The sequence below is a fragment of the Paramisgurnus dabryanus genome, chromosome 21, assembly GCF_030506205.2.
Source record: "Paramisgurnus dabryanus chromosome 21, PD_genome_1.1, whole genome shotgun sequence".
Taxonomy (NCBI): domain Eukaryota; kingdom Metazoa; phylum Chordata; class Actinopteri; order Cypriniformes; family Cobitidae; genus Paramisgurnus; species Paramisgurnus dabryanus.
The window spans coordinates 20043189-20069612 of NC_133357.1; the positions used below are offsets into that span (position 1 = coordinate 20043189).

General features: G+C 37.4%; 1 protein-coding gene and 1 long non-coding RNA gene across 2 annotated transcripts; one reads left to right on the forward strand and one right to left on the reverse strand.

Moving 5' to 3' along the window:
- Nucleotides 1–6825: 6825 nt before the first annotated feature.
- Nucleotides 6826–9860, forward strand: npbwr2b (neuropeptides B/W receptor 2b). The gene is made up of 2 exons (XM_065286180.2): nt 6826–7374; nt 7657–9860. The coding sequence occupies exon 2, from the start codon at nt 7767–7769 to the stop codon at nt 8772–8774; it is 1008 nt and encodes a 335-aa protein (XP_065142252.1). The 5' UTR covers nt 6826–7374; nt 7657–7766; the 3' UTR covers nt 8775–9860.
- LOC141281338 (uncharacterized) lies at nt 8329–10723 on the reverse strand. Its single transcript, XR_012335594.1, has 3 exons — nt 10552–10723; nt 8560–8739; nt 8329–8468 (listed from the first exon to the last, which is right to left on the reverse strand). It is a non-coding gene; the product is annotated as an uncharacterized lncRNA (long non-coding RNA).
- Between the last annotated feature and the right edge of the window lie 15701 nt (nt 10724–26424).

The window sequence follows — 26424 nt, forward strand, 5'->3', positions numbered from 1 at the left end:
CATCTTTACTCTCCTCCCTCCTTACGTCGCATTCGGAGATCGATACATCTTGACTGGGAAGATGGCGACGAGCTGAAGCCAAGTCAACCAAAGTCAGTTGTTCAAAACCTTCTTTTTAGTAAACTCTGTGTTCACAAACAATGTTCTCAATGCTCGAGTTCACATGTAGAGACACAGGTGATACATCGAGCAAAGTATCATGTTGTGTCGAGCCTTCTTAGTGTGGTAAAAATTTTGATGCTCACAACATATTGAAGACATAGCTTCTAGTTCTCTTGCTACCACTTCAGGTACTCAAAATGGCTGAAGACAAGTGAATGACGTCAGCTGATATTCATGAATACAGGAATACTTAAATGTGGCACTCCTTACCATATTTGGAAGACTGTTCCTTGCGTTCATTGTAGTTCAAAAAAAGAGATTTCAGTTGGAAACGATACCTTTACACCCATTAAACTTTCCCAGTGCTGGAGGAAAATGTAAGTGAGCACAGGGACTAATTACTTTAATGAAAGCTAATTTGTGTCAGAAGCTGGCAAACTGAAGTCCAATTAATGAGAGATATGTGTGGTTTAGTGCTACTTTGATTGATTAAAAGACACTCAAACATTTTAAGATTGCTGTCCTTAAGAAGCATCAGCTCTTATGAACCATGCCTCTCTACAGATATCCCATCAAGAGTTGTTGCACTCCATAAGGCTGAAAGGGGATACAAAACAATCCCAAAATGTTTAGACATCTATCAGTCTAGTGGGTGCCCAGCCAAGATGATTTGTAAGGCACAACGCAAGTTACTCAATGAAATTAAGAAGAACCCATGAGTAACAGCTAAAGGCTTGAAGACATCATTGGAACTGGCGCACATCTCTGTTCATGAGTCTACCATATGTAAGTCTTTGAACAGGCATCGTGTCTATGACAGAACACACTAGAGTAAGACGCTGCTCTGCCGAAAAACGTGAGCCTGAAGTTTGCAAAAGAGCACCTTGGCAAACCCCAGTGCTACTGGGAAAATATTTTATAGACTGGTGAAACAAAAGTTGAATTGTTCAGGAAAAAGTATTATAGCACAAAAAGGGCACAGCTTACCAACAGTAAGCATCATCCCAACAGTGAAGGATTGTGGAGGGAACATCATTATTTGGGCATGCTTTGCTGCCTCAGGGCCTGGACAACTTGCCATCATTGAGGGGAAAATTAATTTCTAAGTTTATAAAAATATCCTACAGGATAATGTCAGGGTGGCTGTCCACCAGTTGAAGCTGAGTTGGTTGATGCAGCAGGAAGTTGGTTGATGCAGCAGGCCAATGACCTTAATCATCAAAGTAATTCCACCACAGACTTGCTAAAGAAAAACAAAATGCTCCATTTGGAGTGGCCTAGTCAAAGCCCAGGAATGTGCAAAAATCACTTCTGGACAATGTGCAGGTCTGATTCAGAATTACTGAAAGCGCTTGCTTAAAGTAATTACTGCCAAATGAGGTTCAACAAGCTATTAAATCTAATAGTTCACTTACATTTTCCTCCAGCATTGTGAATGTTTAAAGGGTGTTTTCAAAAAAGAAACAAGAAACTAGAATTATTTATGTGTTGTCAGCTTATACACATTGTGTTTGTTTGTAGGTGCATAAGTTTCAGCTTAGAATAAGTGATGTTTACAATCAACTACAGTATGTCAAAGTCTGACACTCTGCAATACCAATGGGGATTATTGCACGCTATGTGTATGCTCCAGTACCTGCATGAGCTGTCAAGTCAGCCAAATGCACTGCCAAGAGCCTGACATCTTTTTACATTCAACCCCTCATCAAACTGTGAATGTGTACCCCAACTACTCTTCCTCATTGTCATCTCAACAGTTCCTTCATCATTAAATAACTAAGCTCCTAACCACAGTCAGAACATATTCTGACGGTTTAAACAAAGCATTGAAATAACCTGTTCTGGCATTTCCATTTACCTTCTCTCATCTTTACCTATCTTCACAAATCTCTTAAAGTTATTTTTAGAATGTTAGAACCTTATATTCATTTCTTGTCTTGATAACAACAGTTAAATCAAGTCTTGCAGTTGAAAAAATAAAATAAAACACACAATAACATGGTTTTCATATTTTTTTAGCTCAATAACAGATGTCCCTGCACTGTAAAAATACTTTACTGCCTTCAAATTTTTTGTTACATCAACTCAGATTTACAAGTCATGTCAACAGAGATGAGTTGTCACAACTTATAAAATATAGTTGCAAAAAGTCAACTTACTTCTGTAAGTTTTAACAACTCACCTGTAGTTGTAACAACTCATCTCTAGTCAAGATAAATACTCGTAAGTTGAAATGACTTGTAAATCCCAGTTGATTCAACAAAAAAATGTAAGGCAGTATTTTTTACAGTGTGCTGATACCTTTAATATGAAAAAAATATTCAGTCTCTTTAAGAAGAGAGTAGTTCTTATTTTTCTTGTCAATCAACTGTATGACTTAAATAGCTTAAATATCAAAACCCTTCATGATAGTCTGTGCTAGTAATTAATTGGACTAAACTGGTTTTATCTCACCCCAAGAGCCAAGTGATTCCCATGACCGTACCTTATCCCACTATGACCCACAGTTGGGTTCGGCAGTTTGAGAACCTTTGACCTAGATAGTGTTCTCGTTTTACCATTGAACTGCTTTCCTTCAAGTGATAAATTATGAATTATGTCACCATTTTTAGATAATTTAATTTAGCCACGTGGGACTGTTGTCTTCCCTGACCACTTCTCTAGACCCCTGAACCATGAATTCAAGCTAATGATGTCTCAGAAGAAACACATGTGTGTGTGTAACTCCACATGCTCACTTAAAAGAAGGCTTTAAGCATCAGCGTTTTCGTCAACACTGTTACTTAGCAACAGCGAGAAAGATGACAGCATCATCTAACAATTGGAGGGACAGATAATTGATTATGGATTGTTGTTTTTTATGGTGTCATCAGGTGTTATGATTTAGTAAAAAGGTGAAAAAGTTATTTGGTAGTTCATCACATTATCTGTGCTAAAAAATAACCAAAGATTTTCGATATTTTTCTTATTTAAAACTTGACTTTTCTGTAGCTACATTGTGTACTAAGGCAAACGGAAAATTAAAAGTTGCGATTTTCTAGGCAGATATGGCTAGGAACTATACTCTCATTCTGGCGTAATAATTAAGGACTTGGCTGATGTAACATGGCAGCAGCAGGCGTAGTGATATAACGCAGTGCCCGAAAATAGTCCCCTGCTATTGAAAGTATCCCAGGGGACTATTTTCGGGCAGTGTGTAATATCACTACGCCTACTGCAGTGCTAGAGCATAGACTGTAAAAAAAGATGGACGACGCCTGTTCGCTCTATTCCATTGGTGAAAAGTGAAGCCGCCAGTGTCCTGATACGACGCTGACATCTTGGGCCTTGAGTCTGCGCAGTAGGGATTTCGGGACAAGTCATGCGCAGTAGTGAGCAGGAAGTAAAGCCGCGAAATCAAGACCCCTCCCTCGCTCTCGCAGAGTGCGCATATCACACGATATCACAGCTGTCAATCATGACGTGACTAAACACCAACTTATTTTAAAAACAAACACTTGAATTCACATTAGCGTTATAAAAACTACAGTAAATGACAGAAACCAGCTTCGGAAAAAAAGCTAATTGAAGTGTAATAAAATTTTTTAGTTGGTCCCATTGAATAACATGGGGAGGCGGGGTTTATGACCTATACTGGGACCAGTCACTGGGGGGCGATGGAGACGTTTTGGCTTCACTTCAGGGCTTGTGCGGCACGCTTGTGCTAGAGCAGCAAAGAAATTAAAGCGTAAAAATTCGTAAAAAGACGTGTGACGTATTTAAAATCCTGAACTTAGTAGGTTTTTCTCCACAGCTCCCTGGATTGCGTTTCCCGAAAGCATCATTGCTAACCTCTTAGCAACTTAGTTGGTTGGTAATGGGAAATTGCATTGCAACCAACGAAGTTGCTAACTTAGTTAGCAACGACACTTTTGGGAAACGCACTCCATATCTCTGCTTCTGTCCAGTTCGCCGACATTTCGTGTCGTGAATGTTGGTTGTTGTTGAATCTATGTTTAAATTCCTGTTTCAAATAGCTGAACCATAACTTCGGTAATGTTATAGCTGCTCTTTCTGGGTGCAATCCCAGAACATTTACGGGACATGTTTGTATTCACACAGAAGCCTGTCTGCTAGACCTGTTTGAGTCGTGACTCACTCAGATCTTTAAATTAACTCATGAGTCGCGAGTCTCTAGAATTATTAACCCGGATCAGTTGAGTCCTACTACAATTCAATGTAAAACCATAAACAGCACCACCACAAACACAAACCTCTTTCAACATTATTGATGAGACTTCGCTCGCTCTACAGATCCACTCGTAACTGGCTGATCTGCGCGAGAACTGACGCGAGATTCTCACTCAGAGATCTCTCAACTCGTAACCGGCTGATCCGCGCAAACTTTCTCTCGAATCAGAGCCGGAAACACTGCAGATTTGCCGGAAACATTGCAGACTCGAGACTCTCCGGCTCGGGGGGCTACATAATCAGGACACAGTTTTTTCTATATTTTCTCTATATTATTATGCTATTAATATTAGGCCTATTTTTTAAAATGGTCGACCATACACACCAAACCTAAAACCTATAAGTTATTTCAGAAGTGAAAGGCTTTTGTTGTGGATTTGCTTTTGAGGAGACTTGTAGAGCGAGTGAAGTATCATGAGTCCCATGGTCTCCGAGTCTGCAATTATTCCGGCTCTGAGAATCTCGAGTCGCGTGGATCAGCCGGTTACAAGTGGGTCTGTACTGAGTTTCCTTGGCGATTTAGCAATACTGACTCAAGTGACTCACACAACCCGGATCACTTTAGTGAGTGACTCACAATAACCCGGATCCTAAAAAGGAATCGAGTTTGCCAGGCTTACTGTCTGACAATTTTACAGGGATTTTCTGGGACCAAAGTGCTTTGCGAATGAGGTTTTTGAGTAAGATGTCTAAAGTGTTAAAAAAATAAAGTGTTATTGTATATTCACTGAATACAGTAAAGTAACTGTACCTTGTTGTCTTACAATTTTGAGTTAAATCAAGTTAAAAAATATTAGTTGACCATTTTTCCAGACATTTTTGAAGTCAAGTAATATTTTTAAGTTGAATTAACTTACCTTTTTAAATTGAACCAACAAACAGCATTGTTTTATATTTGATTGTCTTCACTTATTTTTTTTTGTTGGCCTTCCACTCTGTCTTTCTTTTGAGGAAGAAATAGAATATGAATGTCTTGATACTGTATGTGTGCTAAACACAAATAGCAGAAAATATACTAAATATGGACTTTATTTACTGTCCGATAAACCTGGGTGCCCTTATTTTAAAGTTTGGTCAAGTCAGCCGATCAGATTAGCTCTCACTGTAGGTCCAGAAAGTCTGCATTAGTCTGCATTACTCTGTACTACTAATAATACAAACCTGCTTTATTTTACACTACCTATAGTAACTTAGAAACTATTCATATACTGTATCAACCTTGTTCTGATCTTAATTCTACATAAACTCTAAACTTTAGGTTGAATATAATATAATCTGTAGATCTCATTGTAAGTAAAATATAAATGTATTGAACAGCTACTATAACCTGGTTTCTGATGCCGTTGAACATTATGAGAGACACAATTTCATATGAAATTTAATATTGCAGCAATTCGGCACTGTGATGCCCACAGGTCTAAAAGCACTTTAAGGATTTGGGACCTGCCCCTCTCGTCACGCTCATGCAATTAACTCTTGATATCTGCATATCAAAAGTCAATTTGCTGTGATTGTTGTAAAGAGAGCCAATCAGACACGAGTCCCTCTGAAACAGTCCTGTTACTGTGACTTATGAAGCACATCATTTGAAGACACAGATCAGGGGCGCTGGTGCAGAAAGAGAGTTTCCCCTTTAATCACGGAGTCGAATGAGAAACACAAGCAGTATAATTAAAAAAAGAAGGAAATGGAAGGGACAGAAGATGCTTCAAACAGGATATTTACTATTCCAACTTAGTAATTCACAATTCATAAGAGACACTCTGCCTTTGTTTCACTTTTCAAGATCCTGTATAATTTTTTACAGTGTATTAAGCAGCACAACAGCAGATTTATCTTGAACTGTAGTGCATTTGTAAGCACCTCTGAGAAATGTAGATTTTGTTTTGTAATACAAATTCATTATGACAGATTCTTTCAATTTTATCCAACTTACATTGAATGTCACACATGATGTCAGTCACAGCTCTCAAGCTCATCAATATTAAACCCACATACCAGGATTTTCACACCAAAACCCACCTAATTGCTACTTAAAACTAGGTCAAAACTAGCCCAAGCATTTCAAGAGGGGTTCTCTCATGATAAGTGGTTGAGGTTAAACAACAGCTAATCTCTAGACCCACATATCTCTTTGATATTCAGCTTTCTTTATGAAACACTTGAGCAAAAAACTTTCATTTTTAAAGTCTTCTATTATCATATTTTTGTTATTAAACAATTTTTGCACATGACTGATGTGGTCTGTTGTGGAATATTCTGACCATTGCAATTATGGAAGTAAGACTGCAGGGGAGAGGATGAGACAAAAATATGAGATGTTTGCATTTATTTATACATTATGCATAGATCTGCATCACAAATTTTAGGAAACTTCAGATACAGTGTTTGTGACAGCTTTATTTGGCCTAGATATGGAATACAAATCTGTAAAGTAGTGCTAATAAGAACACTGTCAAATAAACATTATATTGCTATGCTTTGTTGTTTCAAACCATGTTGGGAAAATATGGACCGAATTGTTAAATTTACATAGAAAATGTTTTGATCAGACAAATCCATGGGTTTACACAACCCAGCAATTAAACCATATTGCCCAACCATAAACCGAAGGAATCCATCATTTTAAGATGGCTATAAAACAATAATACCACAAAAATGAAAATATTATTTTCAGCGTCACTTTTTAAACATGCCCAAGGTAGTGCCATTAAAACATGGATAAGGATAGCCGTTCTCCATGTAGATTTAACATCTAATGCTTTGCCTTACATGCACATTCATGTCTGTTTTGTAGTGTCTCCTTTATCTGTCATATGCTTAGAACACTGTTCACATCATCCGTTCATTTCCTTTAAATTTTATTGAAGAAAATAATGGTGACTCTTTCTAAAATCTGCGCACTAGAGGAGGGATATTGGGAGCGCGCGGCTGATTGTGACGTCACCAGGCGCACTTGGTTCGACTTCTCGGCGAAAGCGCGAGGCGAGCTGTGTGGCACAGAGAGTGGAGAGAGCGCGCTGAGAAATAATATCCTACAGGGTAAGATCTTGCGCCCTTTTACTGCACCACAAGTTAACTTTTTTTAATATCATAGGTTGCGTTTTGTAAGTGAATTTATTTAAGCAAAAGATATTTGGGAAAATGCATTTTTATATCTTTGGATATTTTGCATTATTTAAATGAACCAAATGAATCGCAGTCTTCTACTAAGCTAAAGTGATCGCTGGCGCGTATTTACAAAGTATTCATCACAACGCGCATTTGTTTATGTCGCCTTCATTCTGTTTGCTTGAGTGTGTCAATGTTTTGCATCATCCTCAGATCTCGTGATGTGCAAAGAGACAGATGAGAGACATCGACCACCTTAGTTTCGTGGAGATATCCAAAACGCATCTTTACAAAGTAAAGAAAGTAACCACAACTGTGACAATATGGAAAACATCACGAGCATATCGGACCCAAATCCAACATGCAACTTCAGCATGGACTTATATTACAACTCTCCTAATCGGAGTGATCTGAACTGCACCCCTCCAGCTGACTACTTCTTTTACGCGGACCTCTATGTGGTCCTGCCGGTCATTTACTCCGTGATATGTGCCGTAGGTTTGACGGGCAACACGGCGGTCATCTATGTGATCCTCAAAGCGCCCAAAATGAAGACCGTGACCAACATGTTCATTCTCAACCTGGCGATCGCCGATGACCTCTTCACTCTAGTGTTGCCCATCAACATAGCCGAGCACCTTTTACACTACTGGCCATTCGGCGACGTACTTTGCAAAATCATTTTAAGCATTGACCACTATAACATCTTCTCGAGCATCTACTTTCTCACTGTTATGAGCATAGACAGATACCTGGTGGTGCTGGCGACGGTGCGCTCCAAGCGCATGCCGTACCGCACATACCGGGCAGCAAAGATAGTCAGCCTGTGCGTGTGGCTCCTTGTGATCCTCATCGTCATCCCCTTCACAGTTTTCGCAGGAGTGTACATCAGTCCCGAAAGGAAAAGCTGCGTGCTGAGTTTCCCCAGTCCTGAAAGTTTCTGGTTCAAAGCGAGCCGGATTTACACCCTCATTTTGGGCTTTGCCATTCCGGTGTCCACCATTTGCATCCTTTACACCATGATGCTGTACAAATTAAGAAACATGCGGCTGAACACAAACGCCAAAGCACTGGACAAAGCGAAGAAAAAGGTGACTATAATGGTGTTCATCGTACTGGCCGTGTGTCTGTTCTGCTGGACGCCTTTTCATCTCAGCACCATCGTAGCGCTGACCACGGATCTGCGGACCACACCGCTTCTCATCGGGATCTCGTATTTCATCACCAGCCTGAGCTACGCCAATTCCTGCTTAAATCCATTCCTGTATGCCTTCCTGGACGACAGCTTCAGAAAAGCTTTTAGGAAGATGTTAGAATGTAGACCTGCTTGAATGTCAGTGTTTTTAAATTACAGCTATCCCACATGTAAAATACTGTAGTATACTTTAGCATTTACTAAAGTAAATTGTTGTATGCAGTAATTAGCCTACTTGTCAATACTACAGGAATTGATAAACTGTGAAAAATACTATAGCATACTTTATTATTTAGTATGGTAATGTTCAAAGCACTATTGGAACTTTACTACAGTTCACTATAGTAAATACTAAAGTATCCTATATTTTGTCATTTGGATTAGCCTAACAGACTATTGCAGTGTCTTAAAACCTAGTGAGCAACTCCTGTAGACACTAGACAAGTTCACTAGAATCATTGTGTCTGCTACTTAATTTTAAAGGAGTATTGACAATAACAGGATGTGTTTTCCAAACAGTGCATTCAAAAGTAAGCGTTTGTCTCCCTCTTGTGTTTTTCAAGCGCCTGTGCTTTCTATATAATGAAATAACGGGACTAAAATCTTGTAGCATCTTAAAAACACAACTGTCTGCAAAAAGGCTTGAACTTTTAGTAATACATTACTAAAACTAAAATTACTCTATAAAAATAAAGGTTCCTAAAAGGTTCTTTGTTGGGTTGTATGGTTAAACAAAGAACCTTTAACTTTCTGATGCACAAAAGATTATTTTGTTTTAAGATGATAAAAAGTAAGAAAGAAATGGTTCTTTAAAGAACATTTGACTATATATGGATTTTTGGCGAACAGAAATTGGTTCTCCCATAGCATCGCTGTGAAGAACTTTTATTTTATTTTAAGAGTGTTGCTGACATCACATGTTTAAGCAAAGGTTAATTAGTATGTACTGTATATATATTTGTATAAGCCTGCTTTTGTCACATGAAACATCATTAGTTTAATAGCAAATCTGAGAATTGTTTAAACATGTGGCTTATTTTGTTAAAATGAATGAATATAATAAAAAAAAAAAAAACATTATGCTTGTGTTTATCAATAGATGCTGATCTTAAAATACTTTAATACACTAAAATGCTATGAAAAAAACTGCTTGCTGGGATGCAAACTTGTTATCATGCAGATCAAAATGATGCATACATTAGGTACATGGCTTTTTAAATAGATGTTGCAATTAAAATTGAATAAATCTGTTTTTTAGATATAAATCTGGTGTATATGTTGTCTTATTTGGTAGTTTATTATTGTTACTTTTGTCCAAAGTGCCCACATTTTAAAGCATCATCTTTTGGAAAGCTCCACTCGCTCCTGATAGCTTATAATGAAGGGTAAGTGAAACAGGGATGAAGTTGCATCTTTCCAGTGCTGTTGCTTAAATGAAAGTGAGGACATGGCCTGTAATGATTAATGACAATAAATAAACAATAAGCACAGTGGCAGTGAAACCACTAAGCAAAATGACAGCAGACTAAATAAAGTCTTTCACAAGGCTGGACCTCCATCTTTGGAGTCACATCACCCGGTTCGATACCACTTGATTAAGGTAATAGTTATTAATTGTATACATTATGAATATTTATGGCTTTTCGCTGTCCAGGAGGTTAGTTTACTCTTGGTTAATTTATATAAGTTAGTAAAATATAAAAGAAATGGATGTAAAGGCTACTTTATACAGGTCGTTGTGCTTGACAACATTATAAGACAACATTCATACTAAACCCTTGTCTTACTCCATCCAGTGATATTGACAGGCTTTATATAATCACGCTTTCACTGAATAGGCTTTACTAAATAAAACACTTCATTTCATACATTTGCAGTACTTGTCAAACCTTAAGACAGAGAGACAGGTTCACTTTTGCGGCTTGAAGAAGCGGAGTGAGGACTCGCAGTATTTTCCACGACGAAGGTTCCAAACATATGCCACCTGTCGGTACAGAAAGTCACTTGTACCGCATTTATGCGCGCTCCTGTTTGGATTGTCACCAGTGACGCGCAACGAGGGTGAACGTGCGCAGACAAGTCCAGTTTGTGCTAGACATACAGTACAGAGTACAGACCTCTCAGGTTTGATTGAAACCATCAACTAAACGTGTACACCACTTTCATACCAGTTTCCCCAAAATGTTACTGTAAAAAGGCAGTGGTAACCGGGCGTAAAAATAAATTAAACATGCATGCAGTAGTGGAAACGATGAGGGTGCCATAAATAACTTCACACTGCAGCAGTCGACGTTTGTGAACTTCACACAACCACGCGCAACTGCGCGCAACAGACAGCAGAGGGCAACGCGCGCTCATATTTGCAGCATGTTGCGCACTTTATTTTTATTCATTTATAATACGAACGTGTGTTTAAATGACTCAGATTACGACATTATCAACGTTTGCAACTAACATAAAGCGTTCAATCTTGGTCACGTTCATTTTTGTGCAAGTCTGACAAAGTTTGGATGAATGGCCTTTTTATCATTTTTAAATATACTAAAATATAATTTAAAATAGTAAATATCTTCCCCGTAACCTTTAAAGATATCATATCAAACTTTAAATAATACAGTTTCAGATTTACACTAGATGGCGCTCATTTATCACCATAACTATCTTGCTATGCACCATTTAACACCTGTGAGATCTCGTGGCATTTGATATTGGCTACCACGTACATCCAAGCGTCACTATAACATGGTTGACCAGACTGATAAGGCATTTAACACTCGCCAAGGCTGATCTCGTAGCCCTTTCCTTACAAAGTTGATGGCTTCATAGAAAAGCTCTGCTGTTGCCTTGTCATTGTGATCAGGTTACATTGCTTCAATTGACTTTGTGACACTCAGCCAGCTCCGTTGCAAACACAGGGACTGCTGGCCTTTGATTTGTCTATCATCGTATGTGAGATTGAAGTCCCTGCTGCATCCTGATGTGTCCACAAGTCAACACTCTCATACACGCTTACAGGCACCCAGTCAGGAACTTCAATTACGGTCCAGTCTCACAAATCAATGACATGCTGTTAGAGAGATGCATATCCTGTCTGGTGGGATGTGTCTGTCTGCGATAAAACAAAATGAAAAGCATTTTGAAAAGCAATGCACCGCTGTGTTAAGGTTTCTGTTGTTCTTAATTCATTGTGCATAACGTTCAGTGCAGGTCTATAACGTTTAAAAAACTCTATTGAAATTTCCGAAGCTGATAATGCTTTAGAAATCTTAAGATATTTATCATGTTTTAATGACACACAGACCTAGCATTGAATTGGAACATTCAAAATATTTTGATTGATGCAGATTTTGTGTGATATCGTGTTTGTTCAGTGCAGGTGAACGCAGTAGATTTGAGCACACTTTTAAAATAAATACTGTAGTAGATTGAACTGCAGAGACCTGAAACCAAAACATAAATGTCTTAACCTCCTGAGACCTCCAGTCTATATTGCTTCTCGCATTATCTATTTGCCATTATTATACACTGTTAGAAAAAATAAAATATGTTTCCCAGCTGTCACTGTGGCAGTACCATCCTATACACCATTAGGTACAAATATGTATACATTTGGTAGCAATACAGTATGTACCTTTGATATAATATCTTTAAGGTACTAATAAGCCGTTTTGGTACCAATATGTACCTCTGAGATACTGTAATATTATGACCAATGGCAGCCGGTGACTTCTTTTAGGAGGGCGCACGATGCGAAGCTCATCACATGTATTTAGCCCAGGGACGGATTGGCAATCTGTGCGTTCTGGAAAAGTCCAGAACGGCCGTTCAACGGAGGGCCGTCGCCCGGCCGATGACAAAAAAAAGTCTAATAACGCAATATGAACAGCCAACAGCAGAGGCACTAATACGATCACTTTTATGCTGATACGTGTAAAAAACAAGAAAGAAGAGTCGGCCTAGCCGTGATTGGTCCACGGATTCCCGGAATTCGCGAGCGTCTATGTTTGCGAGCCTGAGCATCCACAGCCTGGTCATGATGAGGGACAGACCGAGTTAACTTCACATCAGCAAGAGCTAAGTGCCAGTAGTAGCAGGACACGTGACATTATAATATAATACACACGATATAAAAATAAATAAAACTTGCGTGAAAATTAACGTAATGCGCAACTAGTGTTAGAGAAAGACGTGATGTGAGTGTGTGCGCACGCGCGTGTGTGTGTGTGTGAGAGAGAGGCGCGGGCGCGATTGAACAGTGGAAACATAAAAACAATTCATACTCTGTCATTTTGTTCATTTGGGACATAATTCAAACGGCAAAGTGTTTGCTTATATTTGTATGTCACAATAAAACAAAACATTTTGCTTTTGTCAAACTGTAAACTCTTGTCAAACTGTAACCTACAACTGTCATCTAACCAAAATCACACACATCAAAGCAAAAAATATTTATCCAACCCCGTTTAAAAACAGTCTGTGGGTGGACATTCATCGTATTGCATTGGTTTTCATTCCTTTCATTGACTTTATTGTATATGAGAGATTATAGTAAGCTCACATTTTCTGCTACAATGAAGACTATTGTATTGAATTAAACGGGTAAATATCAGGCATGCATTGCAACCACTCTAAACGTGCTAATAAGAAAGGGGGCTAAATAATTGACCAAATATTTGTTTAACCAAAAAATCCTAGCTTGCACTTTCTGTATGTCTTCAGAGTGCAGTTTTTCCTTGTCTTTCATATTTGTGTTTAGTATTGTGGAATTGGCAAAGACCTGGTGGTTGTTTGTGAAAGCTGTACAGACAAACTTAATAGGCCTACAGTAGCTATTTTCATTATTTCACAGCCTTATTATACATCAAAGTTTAATATGACATGGACAAAATATTAAATATCCTTGTCTAATAGTCTGACAGTATTGTGGCATAGTATCAGGACATCCTTGTGTCTGTTGCGCACGGCTAGGGGCGAATGGCCGGATGATGGGCCTATTTGGGAAAAAGTCCAGGGCTGTTTTTTAGCCCCAGTCAGTCCCTGATTTAGCCTATCATGTGTGTGGCTCGTCAAGTCAAAATATGTGTTTGGTACGTCATGTAAACTTATGTGTCATATCAAAATAAGTTCCTGCTGCACATGCGTCAAAGAGGTTTGTGATACAAAAGACACTCACGTTTGCCAGACACTTAATCTCATTTGTAATCAGAGTTTAGTGTTAAGTTACTTGCGAGTATTTTGTGAACTTTTATCATAAACCCTTTTGATGCATGTGCAGCCGGCATGTTTTATGAAATGACGCATGATGCACCTAGTTCACATGACGAACACATATTTTGACATGACTAGTAACACACATGACACTCCTAACATGTATTTTGAATTTGCACCCCTCGGAAAAAAAGTCACCGGCTGCCACTGATTATGACATCTTCAGATGCAAAGCAGCATTGTAAAAAATTAAAGCAAATACATAACATTTGTTTTTATGTTACTTAAACTTAACAAATTAAGTTAAACAATTTCAAATAGTTTTTATAAGTTATGTCAACTTATCAGAAGTCAAAACTTAAAGGTGCAATGAGTAACATTTAGAAGGATCTCTTTATAGAAATGCAATATAATATATGAAGAGTTTGGTTCCAAAACACAATAAATCCATTTAGACTATTTTCGGTAAAAATCTGTTTTCTATACCAAGAAAGTGACAAGATGAAAAACACTATTTTCTGTTACAAACTTTCATATAGCATCTTAAGGTTATAATAACATAAAAAATTCAAATGGATAATTTTCAATTTAATTCATCAAAACCATTACTTTGTCATATTTTGATCACTGACATTGCGGATGCTGTCATCCTTGGGATGTCGTCTCAGTCTGAACTTTTTTGACAGCGATCAGCTATAAAATGTTTTGGTCCTGCTGAATTTCGTTGACTTTGAGTAAAATAATGGAAAGTTTTTCATAAGATCCCCTGGGGTCAATGTGTTGGCATGACAGAAGCTTGATGCTGTCGTGTGAGAACAAGCAACAGCCGTAATTTTTCCTTCACCCGAGTGCCTCTCGCATAAATTATTCGATTTTGACAGCTTACGTTTCTTCCCCGTCACAGAAAACCACCACAGGTTTATCAATGCCATCAAAAGTATTATTTTGTTTTTGTTTGTTTGTTGATCACGGTGTACAAAGTAGATGAGTAAAGGATTCTGTGTGTATTCAATGCATTACCATCGTTGTTTACAGTGCTCGAAATGGTGCGCCGTGATTTGTTCCGCAAATTTATTGCATTCTGCAGAGAAGGAAGACTGGTTTTTATTGCGTTTTGGGAAAAAAGGGAGAAAATATGACAAAATAACACGCCGGATATTGGATTTTGCGTAAAATTAAGAATTTACTTTTTAATACTGACCTGATACAATACTGATTTTGGTGGTAACTATTATTTTTTTGAATTATGATGACATGTTTGTCCTTTGGCAGCTACCATATGTGTTTTTAAATTAAGGGGTGAGCTTTTGGTTGCAAATCGCAATCTCACTGTTATGCCACTAAACAAAATGCACCATGGTTGAGTTGCATAATCAAGTTGTTTTAACTTCGTGCTGCATTTTTTTTTTTACATTGTGTACATTCTGATCTTTTTTTTGACAGTGTAAAAACATACCAGGTCTTCTTTGTTCCATTACATTACGGCAAATCAAGCTCAACGTTCCTCAACTATTTTCATCTTGCAGTGTCTGGATCTGTCTGTATGGTCCATTTTCAGTCGATTGGGGACTTGAGTGTCAGCTGGCCTCCCTCTGTGTGAGCACTTGTTATCTTTACACAGAAGCTGAGCTGGCATGGGTTTCTCCTGCAATGGCCCTTTGAAGGTAACATCCATTATTAAAACGCCTTTCCTAAACTCATCTCAACACGCATTTTATGCTTTGTCATCTGCCAGCTGCTTCCACTTCTGCAGGAACATGAGTTCAGTTTTGTGCATGAAAATATTTGTTTTGTTAAAAGTGCTGATGGGAGTATTTTCCTATTAGTCACAAAGAAGACATACAAGAGCCTTCAAGTATGAAAAACCCTCAATGTCCAATTACTTTTTAAACCTAAAAGAAACCAATTGTGTCCACTAACATGAGAGACACTTAAATCAATTGCGTATTGCATTGTCTGGACTGACTCATGTTGCCTACATGCAGATGTGGTTGAACAAGTGGCCAGTCTGTCTGGCTCACATCCATTCAGTGCAATTAACAATTCTGTTTTGGGACATTGATTCATCCGTAAGCAAAGCAGAAAAAGCCCACATAACATTTCATAAGATGCCATATTTTAAGAAATAATGCTTTTGAAAGGTTAAAAGCAACCCAATATGTCAACAAGTCATGCACACTTAATTTTAAAGACTGATAGAGACCTTTCTCCTCTCCCGGTGTAGCATTTGCTTCTGTCTATTGATCGGGGACAACTTATTTAAAAACAAAATTGATTACCAACTTACAAATTGTTCAATGCCTAGGCAGTTTGCCCTTATCCAAAGAAGACAAATGAGCTTGCCGGTAATTCCATAATGCATAAGGACAACAGTGTTGCCATGGAACCCAAAACCAATTGCGGGTTGCCTTTGGTTGCCTTCCGAGTTTCCTTATGAAATTGGTGAAACCTTAATTGACTGTTTCTGCACAGCATACGATACGATTAGTGTGGCAGATAAAAAAACACTTTAAAAGTCCAGCACTGATATTGATTTAAACGCAAGTTATCTGCCCATCTGCTCTCAAGTAAGGTAAAAATAACAGCGAGAAGGACATAAGTCTAAATCGAAGTTATTTATTTATTTATTGTGTTTTTAATGTGTAATTGGTATGTTGTGGAAAACAAATTAGGTACATTGTTTCTTCATTACTGATTTGAAGTCTTCACACTGTGTTGTCATGTGATCAGCAATTTCGGTCATATTTATTTGACGTTTGAAATGTGTCAACAGAAAGTGTTTATTTTATGTGCTTCATTTTCAAAATCTAATAAGGAAATGCTTTGCGTGTTATTATCTGGTTTCCCTAGTGATACTGGATGATATAGGAAAAGCAATGAGGGCCGGAAATGTCTGTGTTTACCTGGAGTAGCCTAAGTGATATGTCATCATGAAATGGTCAAAGCATGTGTTAATTTTGTTTGTTTGTTTATTTATTACTTAACGCCATTCCAGCATCTATGGATATTAATGGCGAGAACCAGCTAATCTATTCGATACAGTAATTGTTTCTCATGAGGATGTTTGTTTGTAATATTTGCATGCATCCTCCGTGATAAAACTCATGCATTCGGATGGATGAAGGTAAATTTGCATAAGTGATACATGATAATGTTTATGACCCTGATAATTGATTATATATAGGCTTGGGCTATATAGAAAACTTTTTTATTGTATTTAGCATTTGTTGCTGCTAATAGACATTTCAAACATTTTAGTGATTTCTTATCTTTATTTATATCAGCTCCAACTCGATGTAGTGTAGCAATGATGAAACTTTGTTCCCATATACTTCATTTTAGTTATGTAGGTGTCAATGTCTAAAATGCACACAAAGACGCTTTACTGATGCAGAATAATGGTGAAGGACGTGACCATATGGTGCTTTTCAGTGGTCTAAAGGAAGTGCAGAACGACTTTTGCATTGATCCCCTTTATAAACTCGGAGATCTGAATTAGGACGGCAATTAAATATCCACACGACCTCGGTGTTTATCAAAAAACAGCAGGTAATTCGGCCGGAGATTTTTACATGGGTGGATGGAGAAAAACACTGAAATTCTGGATTCGGATGGCAATAAAATCTCCTCTGTAAATAATGAAAATACCATACGTCCCCATGCAAAACAATTACCGTCACAGGGCTTTAGTCTCAACAACTTAATCTACAGTACGCACACGTTACAGAAAGGACAATTCCAATTCACCTAAACTGCACGTCTTTGGACTGTGGGAGGAAACCGGGGTACCCGGAGTAAACTCACGCTGACAGAGTACATGCAAACTCCAGACAGAAACACCTACAGACCCAAACGAGGCTTAAACCAGGGACTATTGCTGTGAGGCAACATTGCTACCCATTGAGCCACTCTGGTGCATTTGAATAATTAAATAAAAAATTTTAAGTTTTCTGGACGGTATGTTGGCATTAAAATTGCTTTAATTTTGATTACCGCATAAAGTAAATTTCTTAAATAAATAAAAAAAATCCATATAATTTTCTCACCACCATGTCATCCAAAATGTTGATGTCTTTCTTTGTTTGGTCGAGAAGAAATTATATTTTTTAAGGAAAACATTCCAAGGATTTTTATAATTTTAATGGACTTTACACTTGTAAACACTGGGGCGTAGTTTCAATACGTCATCCGTGATGTATTATGTGAGGTCACGCTGGTGCGTCACAGGACCGGAGGAAGACAAGAAGTTGTGGTTTAAAAGTGTATATTTTTTATTTTTCTTGTCAAAAATGACAATCGTTTTGCTAGATAAGACCCCTATGCCTCGTTTGGGATCGTTTAGAGTGCTTTGAAACTCCGTTGAAAAAAATTGTTATATGTAAGTTTTGAGTTAAGTGTTGGGGTCCATTAAAGTCCATTAAAATGAGAAAAATCCTGGAATCTTTTCCTCAAAAAACAATTTCTTCTTGACTGAAAAAAGAAATACATCAACATTTTGAATGACATGATGACATGAGTACATTATCTGGATTTTTTTTTTAAGAAAATTGACTAATCCTTTAAAGATTTTACTTTTTTGAGACTCTTCACACTCTTCAATAATTTTTTTTAGCTGATTTTGAAATAAAACTCCCAAAATTCTCATGGATTTCAAAATGCTATTTATCTATTACTTTCCATGCCTGGAAATCAAACTTTAAAAATTCCCTCATAATTCCTGGTTTTCCATCCCTGTGGGATTTCCGCTCCCTTACGCAGCCTCCTGACTTCTGTGCAGACCCTGTACACAACAAATACGTCCACATCAGAGAGCAGAAATACACCTCCCCCTTCTGACGTTTGAGTTATGGTTGCTGTCTCATTTTGCTTTGCCTTTGGATATGAAGGTATGTGTGAGAGAGGCCATATATGCATTAGTCTGCTATGCATTTTATTACCCCACATGTCTTCTTGTTGTCACCACATAGCTGATACTAAGACATTAGGCTAGAGGCGTATATAGTGGCACACACACACACACACACACACACACACACACACACACACACACACACACACACACACACACACACACACACACACACACACACACACACACACACACACACACACACACACACACACACACACACACACACACACACACACACACACACACAGCACAAACACAAGTTAAGATTTACATCAGCGAATCAGTCCATCCATCCTGACCCTTCATTGCTTGATGGTGTCCAGACCTCCACAACATCAAACATTGGTCAATATTCTGCCATACCAAAGCATCAGTCATAAACTGTACTATTTACCTGGTAAAAAGTATAAAGTTAAGGGCTGATTCGTTGGAAAAAGGTGGAGATGAAGACTATGCAGGAATCGGTACGGAGGCAAGGGTTCCACCATATGGTAGCCTGCACTAATAAGAGGAGTAAAGAGTGCTAGTGTGCTAATTAAATGTCCTTATGTGACTGGCTAAGGGTGGCACTTGAATAAAATACCGTTTCTCTCTGTAGAAACAAGGTGAAGCATTTCTCCAATCTGTTAATGTGTGACCTACATGTTGGTTGTGCATATCAAGCAGGGACAGAGCTCAACATTATTGATTGTGATACTACTCAGTCAGATGAATAAATCTTTTGGGTTTTGCTAATGCCTACTCATAATTCATAATTATTCACTTGGCAGAGGCTTTTATCTAAAGCAACCTACAGTGCTTTCATGTTTAACATTTTTGCTTCGTTCTTATATGAGAAATCTGACCTATTACCATGATGGTGGCTGCAACATGCGTTAGAGAAAACGAACTGAAGCAGCCAACAACACTTGTTCATTTCTTTTGAGTTGTTACTGCTCTTCTGATCAAATAAGTTATTTTCTTATACCATACAGCCAGGATGCAATTTGCTAGAGGGATGGGAGATTATCCCTGCCTTTGATTAATAATTTTTTATCCGGGGTGGGGACAAAATGTATCCCCCCCATAATTAATGGTCATCAAACGGCCATATAAACGGCCTAAAATAAAGTTATTTTAATAATTTAACCTAATAATTTTTAAGTAAAAATGTTGCCACGCAATACTGCAAACAATCTAAAAATCAGGAATGGAGTATTACTACACCATCTCACGTAGGTTTGTAATATAGTCACGTACAAATTTTTTGTTTTTTTTTTTTGTTTTTCCGTGATCGTATAAGAAATTTCTGTTTTCATGTGATTGCCATGTAATGGTTACTCAACTGCTTTTTCATATTTTCAAACCATTGTCGCCTTCGGTTTAGGGTTAGATTTGGTGTATGCATTAGAATGTCACTTTGTGACTTTGATTTATACTATTTTTTTCTGATTTATTTTTTTATATGCCGCCTGGCGTTAGGGTTAGAATTGGGTTTGGGTAGGGATGTCATTTTATGTAAATCTAGCCCTAAACAGAAGTGACAATGGTAAGAAATAGGACAAAACAGTTGTGTAACCAATACATGATAATCACACGAAAACAGAAATTCGTTATACGATCACGACAAAACACGGAAATTCGTGATAGTATCACGAATAAAGAATAAAAAATTTACGTGACTAACGAAATTTGTTGAAACAGGGTTGAGTATTACTGTCAGTGCATCCACTCCTCTGACAATAGCGCGTCTATGTTTCGAATCTCACTAAGGGTAGATGTGGTTACATTTCTATAAATATTTTATTTCAAAAGTTACAAGAAATTGCTTAAAGGTCACGTTTTTTTCTGATCCCAATTTTTAAACCCTAGTTAGTTTGTAATGTTGCTATAATAGCATAAATAATACCTGTAAAATGATAAAGCTCAAAGTTCACTGCCAGGCGATATATTTTCTTTAACAGAATTCCCCTTTCAAAACCTACAGTGAATGGCCGATTTGGACTACAGCCCTCTACTTCCTGCTTTAAAGACGTCAGTAGAACAGTTTTTTGACTAAACTCCGCCCACAGGAATACGTCAGTCGGCGGCTAAGCTTACGGCAAGCTAAGCTGCTATTAAATTACAACACACTAAACAAACTACACAATCAGAACTCAATACGTCTTTCTGAAGGAGGGACTTCATAGAAAAAGGAAGACATCAGCCTGTTTTGAAGACAGAGAAAACAGCGGTATAAATTGTGTGAAAAATACTGCGTTTTTTTACACGTGAAACATGAACACATGTTATATTGCGCGCTGTAAAAACAATCAAATCTTTAAAAACACAGAAAGAACGGGAGCTTTAATACCGTGAATAATCAATATAAGCCCATGGTTCATAATTTATTTTCATAAATAAAAATTTAAGATTTTTCACAAATCGCACCCTGCACCCTGGTGAATGAATGACCAGCAGATTTATAAACAGCTCAGTTTTCATCTGAATCTAGGCTACTTGTTTCAAGTGCACAACCTGTTTTTCATCTCTGTGCTTATTCAAGTGCTGCACTTTCATCAGTTCCAGATGATCACACTTTAAAATGCACGTTTGGATCTCGCCTCAGATACTTCACGCCACATGCAATCCTACACTCGGCGAAAAACTTTTTGTACTTTTCCTGAATAAAATCTGTGCATGGGAACCTAGCATGCATTTATATGAAAAATGAAAGATATTATTACTATCATCACAGACATACAGAGCCGAAGAAAGGAGAGAAAATACAGACTTAAGTTTAATGCGAGTTGTGCATACGCTTTCGATTACAGGATGCTTTGCAGTAAAATCAGATGCATTTTATTTCTTTCACAGAAGAAGAGAAATCGACGTTCATTGTTGCGCATTCTTTAACTGTTTTTTTAGTTTCGGTGCTATAAAGACACAAATGCACAATTAATGAACAATGAGCATTCAATTAAATAAAAAAATATTCACACAAAAGTATCAGTGATGGCCAGTGACTTCTTTTTTCTAGGGTGCTCGATGCGAAGTTCATCCGCAGTAACAAGTTAAAATAAATTTCCCCCACACTGTTAAATTGTTCTGTAGAAATTATTATTGGCAGCTGTTGGCCAGTAACTTACTGTAAATTTAAATTTATGTTATTTACTGGCAACAGTTTGTTGAAAGGTAAATGTACATTAAACATTAACAAGACATTATCCTATAAATTAACAACATCATGCAAAGGTTGATGAGGATTTCTGGTTCCCAGAATGCTTTGCATGAGGCTGTCTTTTATAATTTTATTCTGTTAAGACAAGGCTTGTTAATGTTTACTGTTCATTTTCTTTGAACAGACTGTTGGCAATAAATTAGATAAATATAAATCTACAGTAAGTTACTCACAAACTGCTGCATAACTACAGCTAATTTTTTTTACAGAAGCTCTCGTTTATTTTCTCATGCAATCCGCAAATGTGATGGTTAATTATTAGTTGCATTTGCTTCAAAAAGCAATTGCATCATTGTTGAGATAACATTAAGGGCGAGTTCATTCAACATTTTGCTGCATTCTGTGTTTTGTTTCAGTCAGTTTACTTTTCATTAACAGCAGAAAACATCAGAGAGTTGACACAAATCTCTTTCTCTCTTATATATTCTCTCTTTCTCTCTTATATATTTTCACAATGCCATTTATGGCCACATCAAGAGCAAAGCTGAAGGAGCTATCAAAGAAAACACCTTTTGATGTGTAAAACTGCTTATAGTATTCATTCAAAATACTAATCATTCTTAATTTCAGGTAATTACTTTCATTTTATATTCTTATCTCAGGGTGAGATGGCAATCTTGCTTATAAGAATGGATGAATTTCCATGCAAGTGATACTGACCATATTTTGGTTTCAAAAACACAATCAGTCTATCAGTCAGATAGGAGGAATGTAAGTAGAAGTCAGATCAACAATTTGGTACATTCTGACATTTACAATGTCCAGACATGTGAAAAATATATCTGAATGCTACTGTCTCCTGTTACCAAAACACCTGCAACCCAGTGCCTACGGACAGTGGTTCTCAAACAGGGGGCCGTGGCCATCTGGGGGCCCCCAGTTTTATGACATTTAATAAAATGCATTAATTTATCATGAATTCTGTGTAATTTAACCTCAGAAAAACAAGGCTACTAACCAACATCACTACATTGTATATTTTAATAAGTTTTGGTTAATTAAAATTTTAAGTTTTAGCGTGTTTTATGTCATGTTTTATGTGCCATGAAAGGCACAAGTGGGGGTCACCATACACAGGGTGCACGCCGAAAAATTTTTAGAACAACTGCCATAAGAAACCATACATGGAAATGCAATCACACTGCCTGAACACTATTTTGCCAAAGGTGTTGTCTGCTCGTATCATGAGATGTTCTTAGCAGTTTGATATTCGTTTTATCTCTCCAAAAAAGTTTTTATAGAGCTTCTCTGGCTTTTTTTAGGAGTCTTTTGCATAAAGTGGTGAACCCTCTGTATTTCTCTTTGTAATATCTTCTTTTAGTTTTGATTGACAATGCCATCTTTACCTCCTGTAGTGCGTTCTTTTTGTCTGGACATTGTAAAGGGTGTTTTTTTAGCATGAACTGGAAAATGTGATCATCTACCATTGTTATTTTATATGGACATCCAGGATTATTTTTTGTTGCTGAGCTCCCCAGTGTGTGTTTTTTCTCAAAATGTACCAAATTGTTGATCTGTTATCTACTAATGTTCCTCCTGTCTGACTGATGGATTTGTTTTGTTTTTTAATATGGTCTGTATCACTAGCATGGAGATGATGTGGGTTCAGACAGCCCAGTCTCATGAAATTACGTACATATAGTCACGTAATTTTTAGATTTTTTTTGTGATACTGTCACGAATTTACGCATTTTTCATGATCGCATTACGAATTTCTGTTTTTGTCATTGTCATGTTTTGTCCTCCAGATCAACTCCAGACCTTTAACTTTCTTCATATATGAGGAAATGATTTAACAAATAAAATAGCTTTATGTCCATAAAACAGGTTTTAAGTCAACCGTTCCATTACTTTTGGCCTCTTTAAAAAGGGGGAGTTACAGATTAAACGGCTGTAATTCCTAAACCACTCATCCAATCTGGACGTGAATACCCTTTAAGTAAAGCTGAGAGTGCGCACTCCAAGACAATATCAATTATATAACTGTAACTGGAATAAATGTTTGTAAGCTTGTATGTCAACTTAATTTTATAAGTTGTAGAAACTAATATTTTGTCAAGATAAATAATAGTAAGTTGAAATGACTTGTAAATCTGAGTTGATTAAACAAAAAATCAGCAAAGACTTTTTTTACAGTGTGTACTTTCTGAAAAGGTACAGCTAGGGACCATACTTTTCTGACATTGCCTCCCTTTATTAAATTGAAGAGGTGGCACCACAATACAAGTCCAGTTAGGACATCAATTTGGCCAACCAAACTCTTTTTGTGATATTCTCTGCACAAAAAGTTTTCTTGTAGGATCTTTCTTTAGCTATTAAACAGCATATACACAGCATTTGAAAAAGCTGACATAACATGAAAGATAGGGTGACCACCCGTCCCGCGTAGCGCGTGAATGCACAGCGTTTGAAGCCCAATTAATGCGTCCCGCAAATTGAGACTGTGTCACGCATAATCAATGCTTGCTTAAAAAAAAGTTGGTCGCTCTATATCCTTGAGCCCCAGGCATCCAAACGAACATTACTAGACAGTTCAGGCTCGCTCGCCACTCGCTACTCGCACGCTACTGTTGCCCCTCACCTGAACTGCTGACTAGGTTGTTGTCAACTTTTCGTTGTTGTCATGACAGCGCAGTCCGCACGCAGCCACGCACATGTATCCCTTTTAGATGCGCGCTTTCCTATTCGAAAAATGGAGAAAGAGACTGAGTCTGACTCTGCACCGCCATTATCAATTAAAAAGAGAAGGTGTGGGTACAAGAAAGACTGGGAAAATAAATATTTGTGGCTGAAAGTCCTAAAGATGTTTCCAGAACACTGAACAGTTTTTTTCCTGCGCCTGCCTTTACTAACATGCAAGTTCACCATCCTTCCTCCCTCTTCTCGTTCCGTGAACCCCTGGAGTTGTGAGTTAAGACTTTTTTTTAACTGTTTCTGTGTTGTTGAGCAACTTCAATTCCTGTTAATTCTATAATTTTATATTATAATGTATTTAAAGTGAATAAATTATAATGAAAAATAAATTAAATAGCTAAAGTAAATCGTAAGTGAAAGTGCATCTGTCAATCATTGAATGTTCAAAATATTATGAATCTTTATTTAAAAAAATACACATTGGTTGCCCTATTCATGAGCATACATAATGTTTAGGGGAATAGGGCATTATTAATATGCCATGTACACTGCAAAAAATGATTTTCAAGAAAAAAATGTCTTGGTATTTTTGCCTTGTTTTCAGTAAAAATATCAAAAAATTCTTAAATTAAGAAGCTTTTTCCTAAGGAGCAAAACGACCCAAGAAAATAAGTCTAGTTTTTAGACCAAAAATATCAAATTTAAGTGATTTTGTGCATAAAACAAGGAAAAAATCTTGAATTTAGTGTTTTAGAAAAAAAAAATGTGCTTACCCCATTGGCAGATTTTTTTGTTTTGTGCACAAAATCACTTAAATTTGATTTTTTTTTTTTTGTCTACAAACTAGACTTATTTTCTTGGGTCGTTTTGCTCATCAAGAAAAAGCATCTTCATTTAAGAATTTTTAGATATTTTTACTGAAAACAAGACAAAAATACAAGATTTTTTTCTAGAAAATAAGTTTTTTGCAGTATAAGGTGGTATGTGCTAGAAATGGGTAAAACATTATCAATAAGTCGGCCCGTGGGTCGGGTGCACCGCCGGGCCAGGGAGTGTCCCACATTGTCCCTCAGAAACACACCCCTTGTCCCCCCTTGGGCTTATTAGCAGGTGGTCACCCTAATGAAAGATTCTGGGGAACAAAATGAGAAAGTTTATGTAATACAGACAGATGTGCTGAAAAGAAAAGTTGGATGTAAACAGATACCAAGATTTTTTTGTCAGAAGCCCTGGAAAGTTTTAGTGGACAGGAAAGGATGAACAACAAAGCAATGATAATGCTGCAGGACGTCGATCAGCAAGGAGTCTGCACTCATCTCCCTCATACTCAGATTCATGCTGTCCTTTCATTATAATATGTAAGTCTTGTCCATGCTGGCTATTTTCTCTCCTTCACAAACCTATTCTCCTCCCTATGATTCTGAATGGAAAATCGCTGCTTTATCCGGACATAGGCTATACTATCGCCTGGGAATACAAAGCTTTCTCTAGTGCCAATCGATAGGATAAAAATGCATTGATAGAAATGGACACTGAGATTAAGATTCAATCTAGCGTTATTCTTGGACAAAACTTTTCTGATACTCAAGCGGATGAAAAAAGTTAATAATTGTTGAAAGGATTATAGTAATTTACCAAAGTTAATTGACATGACTTGAACCACTCAAACCACATGTTTATTGTTGAAGCAGAAGATAAATGTGGGCTATTTATATGATATCACAGAAAGCAACAGGGCTAAGCATTTATTTGTGAACAGTAAAGACCACAGATTTCTTACCCTGTCTGTAAAATTCAGGCTATAGTCACATAATCTATTTAGGAGCACCAAAG